Genomic DNA, 16,142 nt, shown 5'->3' with positions numbered 1-16,142 from the left:
TCATCTAGGCTGGTATTTTTTGTTCAATCCCGAAGTCTGGAGTAAAATAGCAAATCAAATAAGATTAATAATATTAAAAGTCATTACAATCGTCTATTTTTATTAACCAAACATTCCACTAAATAGCCCCTTATAAGTCATCAAACTATTTTCAAACTAAGAGGCTTTGGAAAAATCATTCCAAATTATAGTGCTCTCAAATTTATACTGAAGGAATTAGTTCAACTTTTTACACCAATGGCCCTTTAGTTCAAAGACAGCAATTCATGATCTGGCTATATCAGCCTTTCCTAACCAGTGTGCCTCCAGATGTTGTTGGACCACAACTCCCATCAGCCTCAGCCAGCATTGCCAATGGCTGAGGCTGATGGGAGTTGTGGTCCAACAACATCTGGAGGCACACCAGTTGGGAAAGGCTGGGCTATATAATTTAGAAATCAATCAACAATTCATACCTGATTTTTTTCCCCTCTTCCCCAGTAACTAATATAAAGCTAGCCATGTAGCAATGGACCATGTAACAAACATTAAGAGATATCCAAGATCTCCCATTTTGCCTGTTCAGACGGGACCCATTTGTTGGGACACAAGATGCTAATGCTTCTGGCACATCTGTTAGTCACTTGTGTCCTAAACATCTGCCGGGTTTAGGTAACCTAGTAGCCCAGCTACAAGATTTCTGTATCCTCCTGGTGCCATTTGACATATTACATTCTCTCTGCAGCCACAAATACTGCTGCATGAAACAGAGGATAGAGACACACTTACTGTTGTACTGGTTCCAGTGTATCTCCACCTCTATTTTCTGAAAATGGTGACATACGGGGGTAGTCAAACTCCATCTCTTTTTACTCTAAAGCCTAGTCAGATCACCTCGAGCGCTTGCTATTTTGGGTTTCTAGACACAAAATGCTTTTACATGAGGCTGTATGAAAAGCAAGACTTGAGCAAAAAGCCAAGAACAAGAATAATACAGGAGTGAAAATAATAACCATTTGCCCAGTAACAACTTACCATAGTATGTATGTTACCACTTGGTAAGCCACTAATTTGTATTGTCTGTCCAAATTATGAGGGAAATCTTACCACTTACCAATCGTACCAAATTATGAGGGAAATTATGAAATCTTACTTTCATACCTAATCAGAAATCTGGAGAAGAAAAAGAGCTATGAGTCTCCTCATTACTTGACAGAAAAATGCATATTACTGGCTTACCCGCCCACATGCACACTCGCTCACTCACTCACTCTCCCTCTGTGGGAAGTTAGCATTAGTTAACTGATTGTCCGTTTTCAGACAGATGAGGCCAGGGGCTTGGCCAGGGTACGTTGGGCAGCTGAATTTGAAGAAGATCAGATACCTTTCCTGCTATTGTGTCCACCTTCTAACAAATGCTGTGACAAAGTATCCTGAAGAAGAAAACTAAAGTCAGTTTTCAAACAAAAGCGTAAACTGGTATCCTTCAGTGCAATTATCAGGATTTTGTTTTGTGTTTTAATCTTAGGACTACTCTAATTCTTTCTCCTTGCTCTTTTACATAGGGGTGGATTCTTGAGGATGTCTCAGAACTATGAGTATTCTACCTTTAAAAGGTTTGTGGGTCTGTGGTCAATAACAGAAGCAAAAAAGGAAGCCTCCAAGATGCACTGAAAATGTATAGCTTTATTAGTTTCAGCAAATTTTGTGAATGGTCTGGTTCAGATGTAATGATCTAGGTCAATAAACTATGGCTTATTGGACCAGGATCCTGGTTTGTAAACCATAAACCACAGTTCCTTGGTATGGATACCCCTGGAAATGGTGCTTGATGTCTTGTTTTAGCTTGGAAAAGTTACTTTTTTGAACTACAACTCCCATCAGCCCAATCCAGTGGCCCTGCTGGCTGGGGCTGATGGAAGCTGTAGTTCAAAAAAGTAACTTTTCCAAGCTCTGGTTTTACCCCTTTACGAGACATTTCCATACCCTGATATTTTGTTGTTTATGCCTTCAAGTCAATTATGACTTATGGCAACCCTATGAATCTTTTTTAGATATATTAATAGGATTTTCATGGTAAGAGGTATTCAGAGGTGGTTTACCATTGCCTTCCTCTAACCCTGATATTTAGACAACACTAAATTGCTTAACTAATATGAAATCAGTTTGTGGCTCCAGCAGGACCGTATATTTAAATGAAAGAATGTGAAGAGATTTGTATAAAAACTATTCTTTTTACTTCTCAAATAAAATATAAGAGCATGTAGACAAAACTGCAATAGCAGTAGTGACAAAGAAAAACATTTCAAAAGCCAAACAAGGCTTGCAAAGTCTTTTAAATAAACAAATCTTACCAGCTGATTTATCTGGCTGCCCCAAAGGAGAGGAAAAGTCAAGACAATAATAAGTTCGTCATTTTAAAACTTCTGAGCACTTATACTTATCTATACACAAAATTTTCATATGTTTTCAAGAAATCACTAACTTAAATAATTTGTTGACCATTTTATGTCATATTTCCAACCAATACATTTTCACACATAAGCTCTTGACCTTTCCTCATATTTAAGTTGAGTGCATTTGGACCCCAATCTCTTTGGGATATTATTATGAAATTTATTACAAGTCCTTCACCCAAAGGTCCCAGGCAGGTTACAATAGTTTTAAAATACATAATTAAAAAAGTTTTAAAAACCTATTATTAATGCTCAGAAGTCTATTTACTCCTCCAAAAATTCCCTCTTGTCTTCATTCATTTCAGTGTCAAAACAAAAAGAGGATTTTAACTTGTTCCTCCACTGAACACTTTTTGAAGCCATTGTGTATTTTCTTCCCAAGAAGTGGAAGGTGGGCAAAAGTATAATAATTTTTGTTGCTGGCTTCAAAATATTGAGTTGATGGGGAAATGGCTAACTAAAAACAGGGAAAATAGAGGTTAGTTACATCACTCCTCTGGGAGATACAGACAAAAATCACCTTAAGGTCATAATATAAAGAATATTAAGGCTGTAGCTTGCACAAAGTACAAAAATCTTACACAACATATTTTAGATTAAGTCAAAAAAGATACCATAATAAGAGTCTATTAAGCAACAATGCAAACGTTTATGGGACAACAATCCTATTGCATCCATATTTTCCCTAATATCTGAGACAAGGAAGGCTTTACCAAAGCTAGACATATGAAGGGTGGAGTGGTTAGAGTGTTGGACTAGGACCAGGAAGACCAGGGTTCAAATCCCCACTCAGCATTGATGCTCACTGGGTGACCTTTGGCTTGTCAGTCTCAGCCTAATTCTACCTCACAGAGGTGTTTGGGGGATAAAATGGGGAGGGGGAAAACCATGTACACCATCTTGAGCTCCTTGGAGGAAAGGTGGGACATAAATGCAAAAACAAAATAATATATAAATAAGTGACAAGCTGAGAACATGCAGGCACATATATCATTCCTGGTCCACTTAACCATAGTTTATTGTACTGAGATTGTCTAATAAACAATTACCATTGAGAAAGGCACTGTGTTCTGTACTTTTGTTGCAAATTCTACACATTTCCAGTACTTTTTTTTTAGGCTTCCTCTTTTGTTTTTGTATTAGTGCCTTCTTTCCTTCTGTGTTCAACAGAAGGCACAGCTTTTGTAAGGCTCATGTACTTTTAAAATAATCTTGACTCAAATTAATACATAATCTTTCCTTTTATCTGGAGCACTTAACTATTCTCCCTCCCTCTCACACATGCTCACACTCCAATAATACTTGTTAGATTAGGAGCTGTAAATGTTCTTACTCAGCAGGAGATATAAGAATGGTCGTGAATACAGTAATGGTTTACCTCATCAAATAATACAGAAAAGGAGAAAGTATAGAAAAGATTTTCTGGCTACTAAATATGGTTTAGCAATGCAAAGTATTTCCTCAAGGCACTGACAATCATCCAGAGGTAGGACATGTTGGCTCAGATAAAAACAATGGCAAAGATGCTGTCCTGGGCTCCTGCTTGGAGGAAGGGCAGGATATAAATCAAATAATAAATAAATAAGATCCAGCTGAAGTTAATGGCTGAATCTCACAGTAACCAATGGAATAAGTAAGCCACAACTAACAACTCCCATTGGTTTCGATGGGACCTAGGTTACAATCCTATGCATACTTACCAGGGAGTAAGTCCCACTGAACACAGTAGCACGAACTTCCAGACAGTGCCAGTTAAAAAACATTTTGGTATCAGTCCAAGACGGTATCTTGCCCCACTCCATATACCAAAAGCCAAGGAGACTGGCAGCTGATTGACTGTTACTTCAACCCTGATGATGGGGCAGCATCCTCCACTACACCTTAGTACAGCAGGGTAGTTCAGAGATCTATAGCAGGCCATGTGACACAAATAGCTCTGTCTGCTTCTTGCCTTTCAGCAGCTGCTGTCCAAGGCAGCTGCTTTACTCTACCTAATGACAGGCTGGCCCTGCTTCTGAATAAACATGTAGGATCACACTGCATGCCATGGATCACTTTACTTGGACTCGAGTCAATAAAAGTAAAGCATCACAATTTTTGGATATGTTACGATAAAATTAATAGATGTGGCTCTTTGCAGCTGTGGTAGCCACTAACTTCAAAAATGCCTACCTAATTTTTGTTCTTCTAGGGTGACTCAGCCCATTAAAAGGCATACCTACTTGCAATTCTTTAGTTTGTGATCCTCAGGAAATGCAAAGGGTGTTATTCAAGCATTCTTTTAGGATAAACTTCTTTGGTACACTATAAGTCACTATGAAATAATCACTAGTGGAAACAAATATCTGAATCTCTATGACAAGCAAAGGGACATTTTAAGATGATCACTAGATGAACATTTTAAGATGACACTGCTGCTGTTCTGCCATCGAGTTCAAGAGTTGTTTTTTCTCAGGCATAAAACAGTTCTTGCTTCAAAGGGCTTTGTAATGTGAGTGTAAAATCTGCATTGGGCTCCTACTGGGAGGAAGGTTGCGATATAAATTAAATAATAAATAACATAAATTGTCCAGAATATTGGACAATGCTGATCTTCTGCATTAACATCAACAACACGCAAGACGCTCAAAAGTCATTTAAGCATCATGTATGAAAATGCCTGGAATCTTGTGTTGGCATTTAAAAAAACAACTGAAGACTGGCTACACGTCTCAGTGCTTGTATGCGCACACACATGGTTGAATTTCATGGATGTGTCCATCTCGGGCATTGCTACCTGTATGCAATGAAGTGTGACTAACAATGGTTTGGGACCATTGGCTTGTAACTAGGAATTGTTATATATAATCTGGTTCTCAAAAGAATCTTAATGTGCCATTGCATGGACTTTTTTCTTTCCCATCCGTTTGTAGAAGAAAAATCCATCTTCAGAAGGTCTGGTTTACCCCTGAACGTGATCAGTTATGATCCATCAGAAAATGGTGCTTTCCTGTTAACATGCCAGGCTTCTGGAATCTGTGGGCTTATACTCTGAAGCTAGTAGAAACAAGCATCTGTCTACTTAAGCCGTATCTCATCTTCATGCTCACTTTCTCAGTACTGGTGCTTTTACATCTTTCTGTCAAACTGTTTGGCCTGCTTTTGCTACCATGGCACTCCAGCAGTTTAAGTCTACTTCTGAAAATAAGGTCTGACATGTGAAGGGCACAGCAGATAACTAAAAGTACTTTTAAAAATATTTGCAGCAATCATTTGTGTGGTGGTAGTAGGGATTGTATTGTTAAGAGCTTAAAAATGTTAAAGGTGCAAACTAATTTCACAGCCTTAATCATTTTTAGTCTTTTGCTGGTCTGCCTTAAATGTTATATCATTTTATTATTGTGTTTGTTCGTATGCATATGCATTTTCTAAAGGTACATTTTGTATTTTATTTATATTTCCAATTCTTCACCTGTAATGTTGTAAAGTGATTTCCTGGTCATATGTTCTCTTATGCAGTATATATATTGATATATCTATAGGTTATCTACAGATGATAAAATCTACATTTTAGGCTTTTTCCTTCCTTATAAATACAATATACAAAATATTTAAGAACTGGATTTTTTTGTTTTAAAATATAAAATTCTTCTGATCAATCAAGAGATATTATAAAGTCAGTAAGAATGTTTATTTTGCCCTATACCATACTGTATATTTGTGGGGAGGGGGAGATAATTGTTTGAGAGCTGCCTTCCTTGCAACAATTAAATACAACTCAAACGTGTTTTTTTTTAAAAAATGTGATGAACATCTATTATCTATACCACTATTTTTTTCAAAAAGGATGATTTCTGGAGCATATACTTCAAGATTATAACATGAACTTTGTAATATGATAATTATGAGTGTTCTACCTCTACTGTATTTGGGCAAATATGGCTTTGCTATTAACAAAATTCACAATTTAAAAAAATATAAAATTTTATACATGACAAAAACCACACACACACACTGTGACAGTTTGCTTCCACTGTCAGCCAGTTGGGCATCGGGGTCTATGTAGAGCAGGCCTTTCACTTATAAAGATACATGATCCCAGAGCTTTTGCTAGAGCCAAAAGATGCTACAGCAGAGGCCGGTCTTACTGCAAGTGATGCCATAAATATGAGGATTTGTCGTAATGAGAGGTTGCTCCCCGTCCCAGGGTACTCTGAGGTATGCTGTTTAAAGAAGTTTTCTATAAGGCTCATAGTATCATAGTATAAGCCAAGGACGGTGTAAAAGCCGGAACGGAATACAACAGGCCGGAACGGGTCCTTTATAAAAAACATTGATGCCAAAAACACTGGGATGTGTTAGAGACACTTGAGAACAACATTTAGGAACAAAACCCATTCCGATAGGATTTTTATTAACCCTTTAACAACCAAAATGCCCTCCAGAACGGAATGAAACAGCCCGGAACGGCAACTTCCCAGCGAGCCAGACCTCTGAAATTCACCAGTCCCACATGACTACATGAGATGCATGCAATAAGACACAAAACTTCCACGCAAACTACGTTCCGATACCCGTTCCAGGCTATAATATGCTTTTACATAAAACAGCCCGGCCCCGGAACAGCGACTTCCCAATCAGCCAGACCTACCAAAATTCACCAACCACACATGTTGCTGCCTCTCCTTTTGTTGGGAAATGGGAGATAACACAGGATGACCCAGGAACCTCTGGGGTGATCAGCAATACCTTTTCTTGCTGTTTGTAGGTCCACTAAGCAGCACTATTGGTGCTGCTACCAGGTTGTGAACGGCTGGTGAATTGGGGAGAGAGAGAAAGAGAGATTGGAAGGGCAAGTCAGCTGGCAGAAGGGGGAGAGAAATAGAGTTTGCCTTCTGTGAAATAGATGTGCTATCACAGGAAAAAAACTGGGTTCAAAGAAGTGCTCTTGTGTGCTTGGGCTCAGATTCCACTTCTGCCTTGTATTCAAGGTCTGGCTGATTGGGAAGTCGCCGTTTCGGGCTGTTTTACCTTAAAGCCTATTATAGCCCGGAACGGGTATCTGAATGTGGTTTGCATGTAAGTTTTGTAACTTTTTGCATGAATCCCATCGAGTCGTGTTGGCCGGGTGAATTTGGTGGGTCTGGCTGATGAAGTCGCCGTTCCGGGCTGTTTTATGTAAAAGCGTATTATGGCCCGGAACGGGTATCGGAACATGGTTTGCGTGGAAGTTTTGTGTCTTATTGCATGCATCTCATGTAGTCATACGGGACTGGTGAATTTCAGAGGTCTGACTTGCTGGGAAGTTGCCCTTCCGGGCTGTTTCATTCCGTTCTGGAGGGCATTTTGGTTGTTAAAGGGTTAATAAAAATCCTATCGGAATGGGTTTTGTTCCTAAATGTTGTTCTCAAATGTCTCTAACACATCCCAGTGTTTTTGGCATCAATGTTTTTTATAAAGGGCCAGTTCCGGCTTGTTCCGTTCCGTTCCGGCTTTTACACCGTCCCTTAGCGAAGAGAGTGCATAGTTGGCGAGAGCTCTGCAATTACAAGGGTGTCTCCCTGTAGCGCACACGCACCACGCACACACGGGTAAGCTTGTAGCTGCTGAAGCCATGGCCCTCAGAGACGGAGGATATGCAACCGTCGCTCCACATCACGTATCAGTTACTCTCCTCCGCCCGTTTGTAAATCCCACCCACACCTGTTGAAACCTAGTAGGCGGGAGATAGGCTAGCTGGGTGAATAGAGCATTCGGCTGATTGCCGAAACAATGCGCATGCGCAACTTCTCTCCCTTAGGAATTTTCCCGCTACTTTGTTATCTGAGTGGGTTTTTTGTCCCTTGTTTGCGTCATTATTCAGCGACTGATTTAGCAGCTCCCGCGCTATTCGTTTTTGTGCGCGTGCGCGAGTACCTCTTGGACCTCGCGGATGATGGACGTGTTGGCCTCCGACCTGTATGGCGTGCAGGCTTTACGCTTCGGGGAGTTCGTGCTTAAGAGCGGCCTCGTCTCCCCCGTCTATGTCGACCTGCGCGTGATCGTATCGCATCCGGCTCTGCTCAAGAAGGTGAGCACCTCGCGGGGTAAGAAAGTTGAAAGGTGGGGGGCTGTGAGACCAGCTCTTCCACTTCTCAGTTGTCTCTCTTCCAGCAGGTCACTGTAAGAACCACTATGGCTGCGCACACACTAGTTATTTAAAGCATCTCTCTCCCCTGAAACCAGGGAACTGCAGTTTACCCCTTACAGAGTTACAATTTCCAGTACTACAGTTCCAAACTACAGTCCCCAGGATTTTTTTTGGGGGGGGTGTACTTCACATTTTTGGCGTGTGCACAGCCTGTGCAACTCTTAACAGCTGGCGCCTGGGTTGACATGTTTTCCTCTTCCCTCCTCATCTTTCCCCCCCCCCCATCGTGTCATGTTTTTCAGATTGTAAGAGTGTAGGTAGGGACCATCTTGCTCATAGTGAGTTTGTGTAGGTTTCCCTGGGAGCCTTTTCAGCTGTAGAGTGAGAACAAAAATGCTAAACTAGCTTTCCCTTATCTGGAGCCCTTTAGATGCTGCTGGACTGCATTTCCCATCATCTCTGACTATTGACCATGTTGGCTGGGACTGATGGGAGTTGAAGCCCAGCAGTATCTGGAGAATGGGAAGGCCGTTTGTTTTCAGCCAGCCAGCAGGGAGAGTGGTTGTGGAAGGGAGTGGCTGACAAAGTGAGCAGAATCCTGGCAGCCAGTTGTACTTGTGAAAGGAGGATTATTATTTTTTACTCATGTGGAAGTGCCTGTAGTTTTTGAAAGGAGATGTTGAGGGGAAGGGGGAGCAATTGGGGATAATGATGACCTCTCTTATGGGTTGTTGTGAAGGATATTCTCTCCCATAGCATAACTTATGTTTTTCTTGCACTGTTCCTAGTGCTTTCACATACATCATCTCAAAAGTGTAGAAGGGGCAACAGGGGAGGGTGGGCAGCTCTTTCCTTCAGTGGCAGCAAAGGTTCTCATGGCACCTTAACTGGCCTATTGTGGCACAAGATCCTGTGAGCCACAGACCACTTTGTGAGATGCATAAAGTAATAATAAATAAATAAATAAATATTATTTACTTACTACATTTAATATCACCTTTTTCTCCAAGAAGCTCAAGGTGGTGTACATGGGTCTCCCTTCCCCCATTTTATCCTCACAACAACTGTGAGAGCAGTGACTAGCCCAAGATCACTTAGTGAGCTTTATGACTGAGTGGGGATTCGAACCCTGGCCTCCCAGGTCATAGTCTACCATGGCTGGCTCTAAATAAGTGGGTATATATATATACCTGAAGACAGAGATATTAAAAGAAAAGAAAAGTGATGTACAAAGTGAGATCTGCAAGAGAGCAGTGGGCATGTTGATAACTTAAAAGTCAATCTGAGCATATTGAAGAAATACAGTTATATGCAGGGGGTATCAGGAGCTGTTGGCACCATCAGGATGACAGGAATCCTTGGCCTTGGGGAACACTATGTTGACATAGTGTATACCCATAGGACCTATATGTACATTCATATATAACTCTTCAGGGATAGCACTTTATATGGTGTTTGTCACCTCTTTTATTAGGCCTTGAAATAACATCCTATAAGTACTTTGAAATAAAGCCTAGGGATTGTTATGATGTTGGGGTGGGTGGGAGAGGGAGTTAGAAATGGTTATTGAAAAGTAGGAAGCCTGGCAGCATAAACAACATAAAACAATGGGAGGGCAGGTGGGGAACACAATCAGCCTGCCATGCAAGGGGGTGAAAGCAGGGTAAAGGTTAGCCATTAGCGTAAGACAAAAGAGATAAAGTGGAAATAATTTTCCCCAAACAAATAAGGCATGTTTCTGGTGACTTCTTAAATTATTTATCAAATCTTGTGTAAAAAAACCCCCCTCTTTTTGTTCTCTGTTGTGCTTGAAAAGTGGGGAGAAAAACTGATGGAGTTGAAGAGAGAGAGTGGCAGAGCTGCTATCATGTAATCTAAGGCATTGTTCATACAATTACAGTGTTCTTACAAGAGAAAGAAGCTATCTCTCCTTTTTGCTCTCAGCCTAAATGCAAGGAACAGAAGTCTAATTGCTTGGTGCAAGCAGGGCTGTGGAGTCAGTACGCCAGACCTCCGACTCCTCTATTTTTCTGTTGTCCAACTCAGACTCCTTCATAAATGGCAAATGTATATTAACTAGTAATAACACATTTACTGTAGTAAAATGGTAGCACAAGGCATTTCATCACCACCACGTGAATCCAGAGCTTGGAAAAGTTACTTTTTTGAACTACAATTCCCATGAGCCCAATCTCTGGGGCTGATGGGAGTTGTAGTTTAAAAAAGTAACTTTTCCAAGCTCTGGATTCACGTGGTGGTGATGAAATGCCTTGTGCTACCATTTTACTACAGTAAATGTGTTATTACTAGTTAATATACATTTGCCACTTATGAAGGAGTCGGAGTCTGTACATTTCTTCTGACTCCACCCAAAATTGCTCACGACTCCGACTCCACAGCCCTGGGTGCAAGTAAGCACCATAGCTTACCACGCGAAGAAACAAAGCTTCTTTGGTAGCTATGGTTTCACTTTTTGGAAATTCTTTGTGGTCTCTGTTCTTTCCTATTCTATTGACAATGAATTGATATTCATTTAGTGTGGTGTAGTGGTTAAGGTGTTGGACTACAACCTGGGAGACCAGGGTTCGAATCCCCGCAGAGCCATGAAGCTCACTGGGTAACCCTGGGCCAGTCACTGCCTCTTAGCCTCAAGAGGAAGGCAATGGTAAACCCCTTCTGAATACCGCTTACCATGAAAACTCTATTCATAGGGTCGCCATATGTCGGAATCGACTTGAAGGCAGCCCAATTCAATTCATTATGCTAATATAATATATTTTATATTTTTATATTTAAAACAATTTCTTTCAGGTAGCAGATTTACTTTTTGAAACAGCAAAGAATGCTACAATCAAATATGACACTGTATGTGGTGTTCCATACACAGCTTTGCCACTGGCTACCATCATCTGCTCAACCAACCAGATCCCAATGCTTATACGGCGAAAGGAAGCTAAAGATCATGGTAAAAAGAATCAAACTTCATCTAGATTGTAAATATTGGCATTATATAAAACAGCAAAAATGTGTATAATAATTAACAAAGCTTACAACTTCCTGCGTGGTGTATATGTGTCTTAGATCATTGTTTTTAGCAGGTGTAGAAGGCTAATTTTTGATGTAAGTAAACACCTGTGATCTAGAGACATCAGTGTAAAACTGTTTCACCACAAGTTATTTATTTATTAACAATGTGCATATTACACGTTTAGTTTTAATAGCAATGATATTTTCAGTTGAGCTAGCAAGTTTTCTGTATCGGTCAATTAATGTAAAGAGCCCATTTTGTGTTTTTTTTTCTGAAGGTACCAAGCGCCTTGTGGAGGGGACAATAAATTTGGGAGAAACTTGTCTAATCATTGAAGATGTAGTTACCACTGGGTTAAGTGTCTTCGAGACAGCAAAGACCCTTCGGAAAGAGGGATTGAAGGTTACAGATGCCATAGTGCTGTTGGACAGAGAGCAAGGAGGAAGAGCTGTGTTGGAAAAGCATGGGATACATTTACACTCAGTATGTACCTTGTCTAAACTTCTCAAGATCCTTGAGCAGCAGAAAAAAGTTGCTCCTGAGATGGTGGCAAGAGCAGAAAAATTCATTCAGGAGAATATTATCAACCCTTTCGAGCAAGATGGTATTGCTCCTGTGAAAAGAATGTGCAAAGAAATGAGTTTTGCTGCTCGGGCTGACCTGCCAGACATTCATCCCCTTGCTGCTCAGCTTCTTAGGCTGATGGAGAAAAAGCAGTCTAACTTGTGCCTTTCTGCCGATGTGACCAGCTCCAAAGAATTGCTCCAGCTGGCTGCAACGCTAGGCTCTTCCATCTGTATCTTGAAAACTCACATTGACATCCTGGATGATTTCACCCAACAACTAACAGTAGAGTTGAGAGCACTTGCAAATAAGCATGAATTCTTTATATTTGAAGACCGAAAGTTTGCAGACATTGGAAATACTGTGAAGCATCAGTATGAAGGTGAATTTGACTTGATTGCCATGCTTTTTCCCTTTCCAAGCTATTATACAATGCATTTCTTTACAGGGTTCCATAAGTTCCTGGGTACTCTTTAATTTCAGATTTTCAGATGTGTCCTTGACTGACTTGCAGTTAGCTCTATTTTCAAGCTTTGAGAGCAGCTTTGCATCATATGCTATACTGAGAAAAATAATACTAACGAAACCAAGCCCAAGGCTAGCATACACAGTACTAATGAAAGAATCTTGATTTTTTAGATTGTAATAGTGATGAACGTCCTTGATAGGTTGGGAAACATGATTCTAGGTCATAAGCAATATTTTTACAGTGTTTATAAAGTTGTGAAAAGAGTTTCCTAACCTTACCAAACATTTTAGTAGCTTTCTGAGTTATGGAAAGTTGCTTAATTAATACCTTACCTATTTTCTCTTTCAGGTGGTGTTTTCAAAATAGCATCCTGGTCAGATATAGTTAACGCTCATGCGGTTCCTGGCCCTGGAGTTGTTAAGGGGCTGAAAGAAGTAGGGCATCCTTTACAGAGGGGGTGTCTCTTGATTGGTGAAATGAGCTCAGAAGGGTCGCTGGCGACTGGTGACTATACTAAAACGGTAGTAAGTTGGAGCTTTCATATCAAAAAGATTGAAAAATATTTTAAAGCTTCTTGAGTTCCGCCCCTACCATTCAGGAGGTAGGGGCAGCACTTCTGAAAAGTAATATGTCTTGAATTTGCAAGTGTCACTTTCAGCTTCTCTGGTTGGACATAGTCAGCAAGAATAATACTGGCTGATGCTCTCTCCAAAATGGATCAGCATGGAGGTGTAGCAGCAATGTAGGAATGCAGAAAACCCCATGCTTGAAACAGTGGGAGCTAATAATGCTGAAAAATGAAAACCAATGTTTTTCAGGTTATCTTGGGGGAGTGTGGGTGGCAGTGGAGAAGGATGGGGTGAGGCAAAGGAAGCAAGGAGGGTATTTGTGATTGGCGTATTCATTCACTTACAAGGAAATGGCATCTGTTTGTGAACAGAGGTATGTAAATATTTTGATGTTTGGTTCAATGTGGTCTCCAAATGACCTGATTCTTTATCCTCGTTTTGAATTTTTAAGGATGCAAGTCTTTGTGCTTACAATATTTGTTTGTTTGTTTATTATTAACAAACAGAAGAAGGCCTGAGCAACAAAAAAGCAATAAAACACTAAAAACATCTTTAAAACATCCTAAAAAACAAAGCATCTTGAGCTTCTGGGAGGAAGGCCGAGATAGTAATACATAAATAAATAATCCTCCATTCTAAAACAAGCAGTATAAAGCATTTTCTTACTGCTCTTGTATGTGTGTTTACTTTTAGGTTAAAATGGCTGAAGAACATTCAGATTTTGTTCTGGGATTTATTTCTGGCTCCAGAATTGTTGAAAAACCTGAATTTCTTCACTTGACTCCTGGTGTTCAGATGCAGGCTGGAGGTAAGTACGCTTGTGGCTATGACCTATTTGGAACTCAAACAAGTTCAACACTTTGTTTAACTGTACAAAATACTTAGGAAAACGGTAGAAGAACTGATATTATTGAGAGGCAAGCTGACAAATATTTTTGGTTTGTACGCTGACTAGAGTGAAAATGCATTCTAAGTCCCCAATAGTTCCTGTTCAGATTATACTCTTCCTGTCCTGAGATTGCCCTTAGATTTGCGTTTCTTGTCTCACTCCCACCATGGAGGTGAGCGCACACATTTAAATAGCCACAGAATCGCCCAATTCAGGCATGGCAGTGAGGTAAGCAGGAAAGATGGTAAGCAGATGTACAGAATAGTAACGCAAGGATAAAATGTAACATTAGAGGGAGCCAAGTAAGGGCAGTATTATAAGATTGCATATATATGCTTTCCCTAAATGCCCATGATGCTCATTCCAGTATTTTCCTACTTTGTTCACTGAACGCAGTAACTGGAAATGCATGTTTTGGTAGTATGAAATTTCCTGTTTAGCTATGCTTGTATGCAAGTTCAGAATTCATAACAGCACACAGACTACCTCAATCGTGTGTTTCCATGTGTCAAGCACTTAATTCAGATGGGGTTATATCAAATGCTGCTGTTCTCTCCCCTGCAGGCCCCCCCACACCCTCAAAATCTGCTCCAGAGGATTGGAGGACCCCCCTGCAACATATTTTGAGGATGCGGGGAGAGGAAGGAGAAGTCCCATTTTGCCAGTTGTTGCATACAATCCACAGTCTCTGTTGTTCATTCTTTAAATTAAATAGCTTCACCTTTACCTACATCAAACTTCATTTTTGTTACTTGTTCTTACAGCATGGAAAGATCTTTTTAGTGCATGTTTCTTTCCTGTGTGTACCTCTTAGGATTTTACCATTATAAAGATAAATGTGTACTCACTGCTAGTATGGAGAACATTTCTTGGAGTTTACCAATACTCTTGAAACTCCTATCAGAAGGAAACTGCTGAAAACCAAGCAAAATGTTGTACTGCATGTTTGTGATACACTACAGGTGATAGCCTTGGGCAGAAGTACCTGAGTCCTCAAGAAGTGATTGCTAACAGAGGTTCGGACATCATCATTGTAGGCCGTGGTATCTTGTCTGCATCCAGCCGCCCAGCTGAAGCAGAGGCTTATAGGAAGGTTGCTTGGGAAAGTTACTTGCAGAGAATTGGTGTCAGTGCATAAAATTAACATGACTCCTGGGTTTCATTAAGCAAGCTAAATTCCTAGAAGTTGGAAAGATTGAGAAGGTAATTTATTGTTGTTGTTGCATAATAAATGTTTGTTAAAATACATTCACCAGAAAGACCTTTGAATTCAGTGCCAGTTTTACAATTTGTGTACCAATTCTTAAATGGCCAGTTTTCCTGTTCATCTGGTCTTAAAATTCTATTACCCTATTAAAACAAACAAAAAGCACTCCAAAGGGCTTTCTCTTTTGCTTCATTGGTTTTGGGACCCACAGAGGCATAAAGAAAAGAGGAAGCATCTGCAGAAGTTAGAGTTGTTAGTTATTGTTCTCAGTTGTGTTAGAATGTAAGGACTGAATGTGGTGCAGCTAGGCGCCTGCCACAGAGCAGTTTCTCTAGAGTTCTGGCACTAGATAACTATCTGAAATATGCCTCAAAATCTTGTGCAGGAATTGTGTGCCTTAGGTATTAAAATTAATGTACTTGCCCATATTTTAATGGATGCCTTGACAACTTTATGTGAAGATGATGCATTCCATTCTGTTTAATGATCTGCTGCCTCAAGCCATACTCAAGACCCTTGTTTTTCCTGCTAGTAACTGCCTAAATGTAAAATGTCCTACTTATGATAACAATAAAGCAAACTTTTATTTTGAGAAGATTTTTTTTACACTCTTAAGCACTCTGGGTGACATCCAGTGCCATGTGAATGGACGTCCCTTTCTGCCCCTGAGCCTTCCAAATCTGCTTTGGAGGGTCTCCAACTCTTTGGAGCAGATTTGAGGGGTGTATAGACTACAGGGGGGAAGAGAGGAAGGGGACGCTTCACTGCATACACACAGACAAAGCTGGATGCCACCACCTGTTTGTCCAACAGCATCTGGAGTTCCACAAGTTCCTCATTCCTGTTTTAAAATGTTGGTTTTTTTTGGGGGG

General features: G+C 40.3%; 1 protein-coding gene across 3 annotated transcripts; it reads left to right on the top strand.

Annotated features, from left to right (window-relative positions):
* The first annotated feature begins 7,905 nt into the window (after nt 1-7,905).
* UMPS (uridine monophosphate synthetase) lies at nt 7,906-15,865 on the top strand. Of its 3 annotated transcripts, XM_061609047.1 has the most exons (7): nt 7,906-8,005; nt 8,278-8,484; nt 11,356-11,509; nt 11,850-12,518; nt 12,954-13,129; nt 13,868-13,982; nt 15,026-15,865. In XM_061609047.1, the coding sequence occupies exons 2-7, from the start codon at nt 8,347-8,349 to the stop codon at nt 15,199-15,201; spliced, it is 1,428 nt and encodes a 475-aa protein (XP_061465031.1). In that variant the 5' UTR covers nt 7,906-8,005; nt 8,278-8,346; the 3' UTR covers nt 15,202-15,865. The 3 variants fall into 3 exon arrangements, with proteins under 3 accessions (XP_061465031.1, XP_061465032.1, XP_061465030.1); XM_061609048.1 differs by having other exon boundaries at nt 7,921-8,484; nt 12,954-13,126; XM_061609046.1 differs by having other exon boundaries at nt 7,924-8,484.
* The last annotated feature ends 277 nt before the right edge of the window (nt 15,866-16,142 follow it).

This window comes from Rhineura floridana, chromosome 2 (assembly GCF_030035675.1).
Source record: "Rhineura floridana isolate rRhiFlo1 chromosome 2, rRhiFlo1.hap2, whole genome shotgun sequence".
Classification (NCBI taxonomy): Eukaryota; Metazoa; Chordata; class Lepidosauria; order Squamata; family Rhineuridae; genus Rhineura; species Rhineura floridana.
The sequence above is the reverse complement of the archived record's forward strand: the minus strand, read 5'-3'. Positions and strand labels throughout refer to the sequence as shown.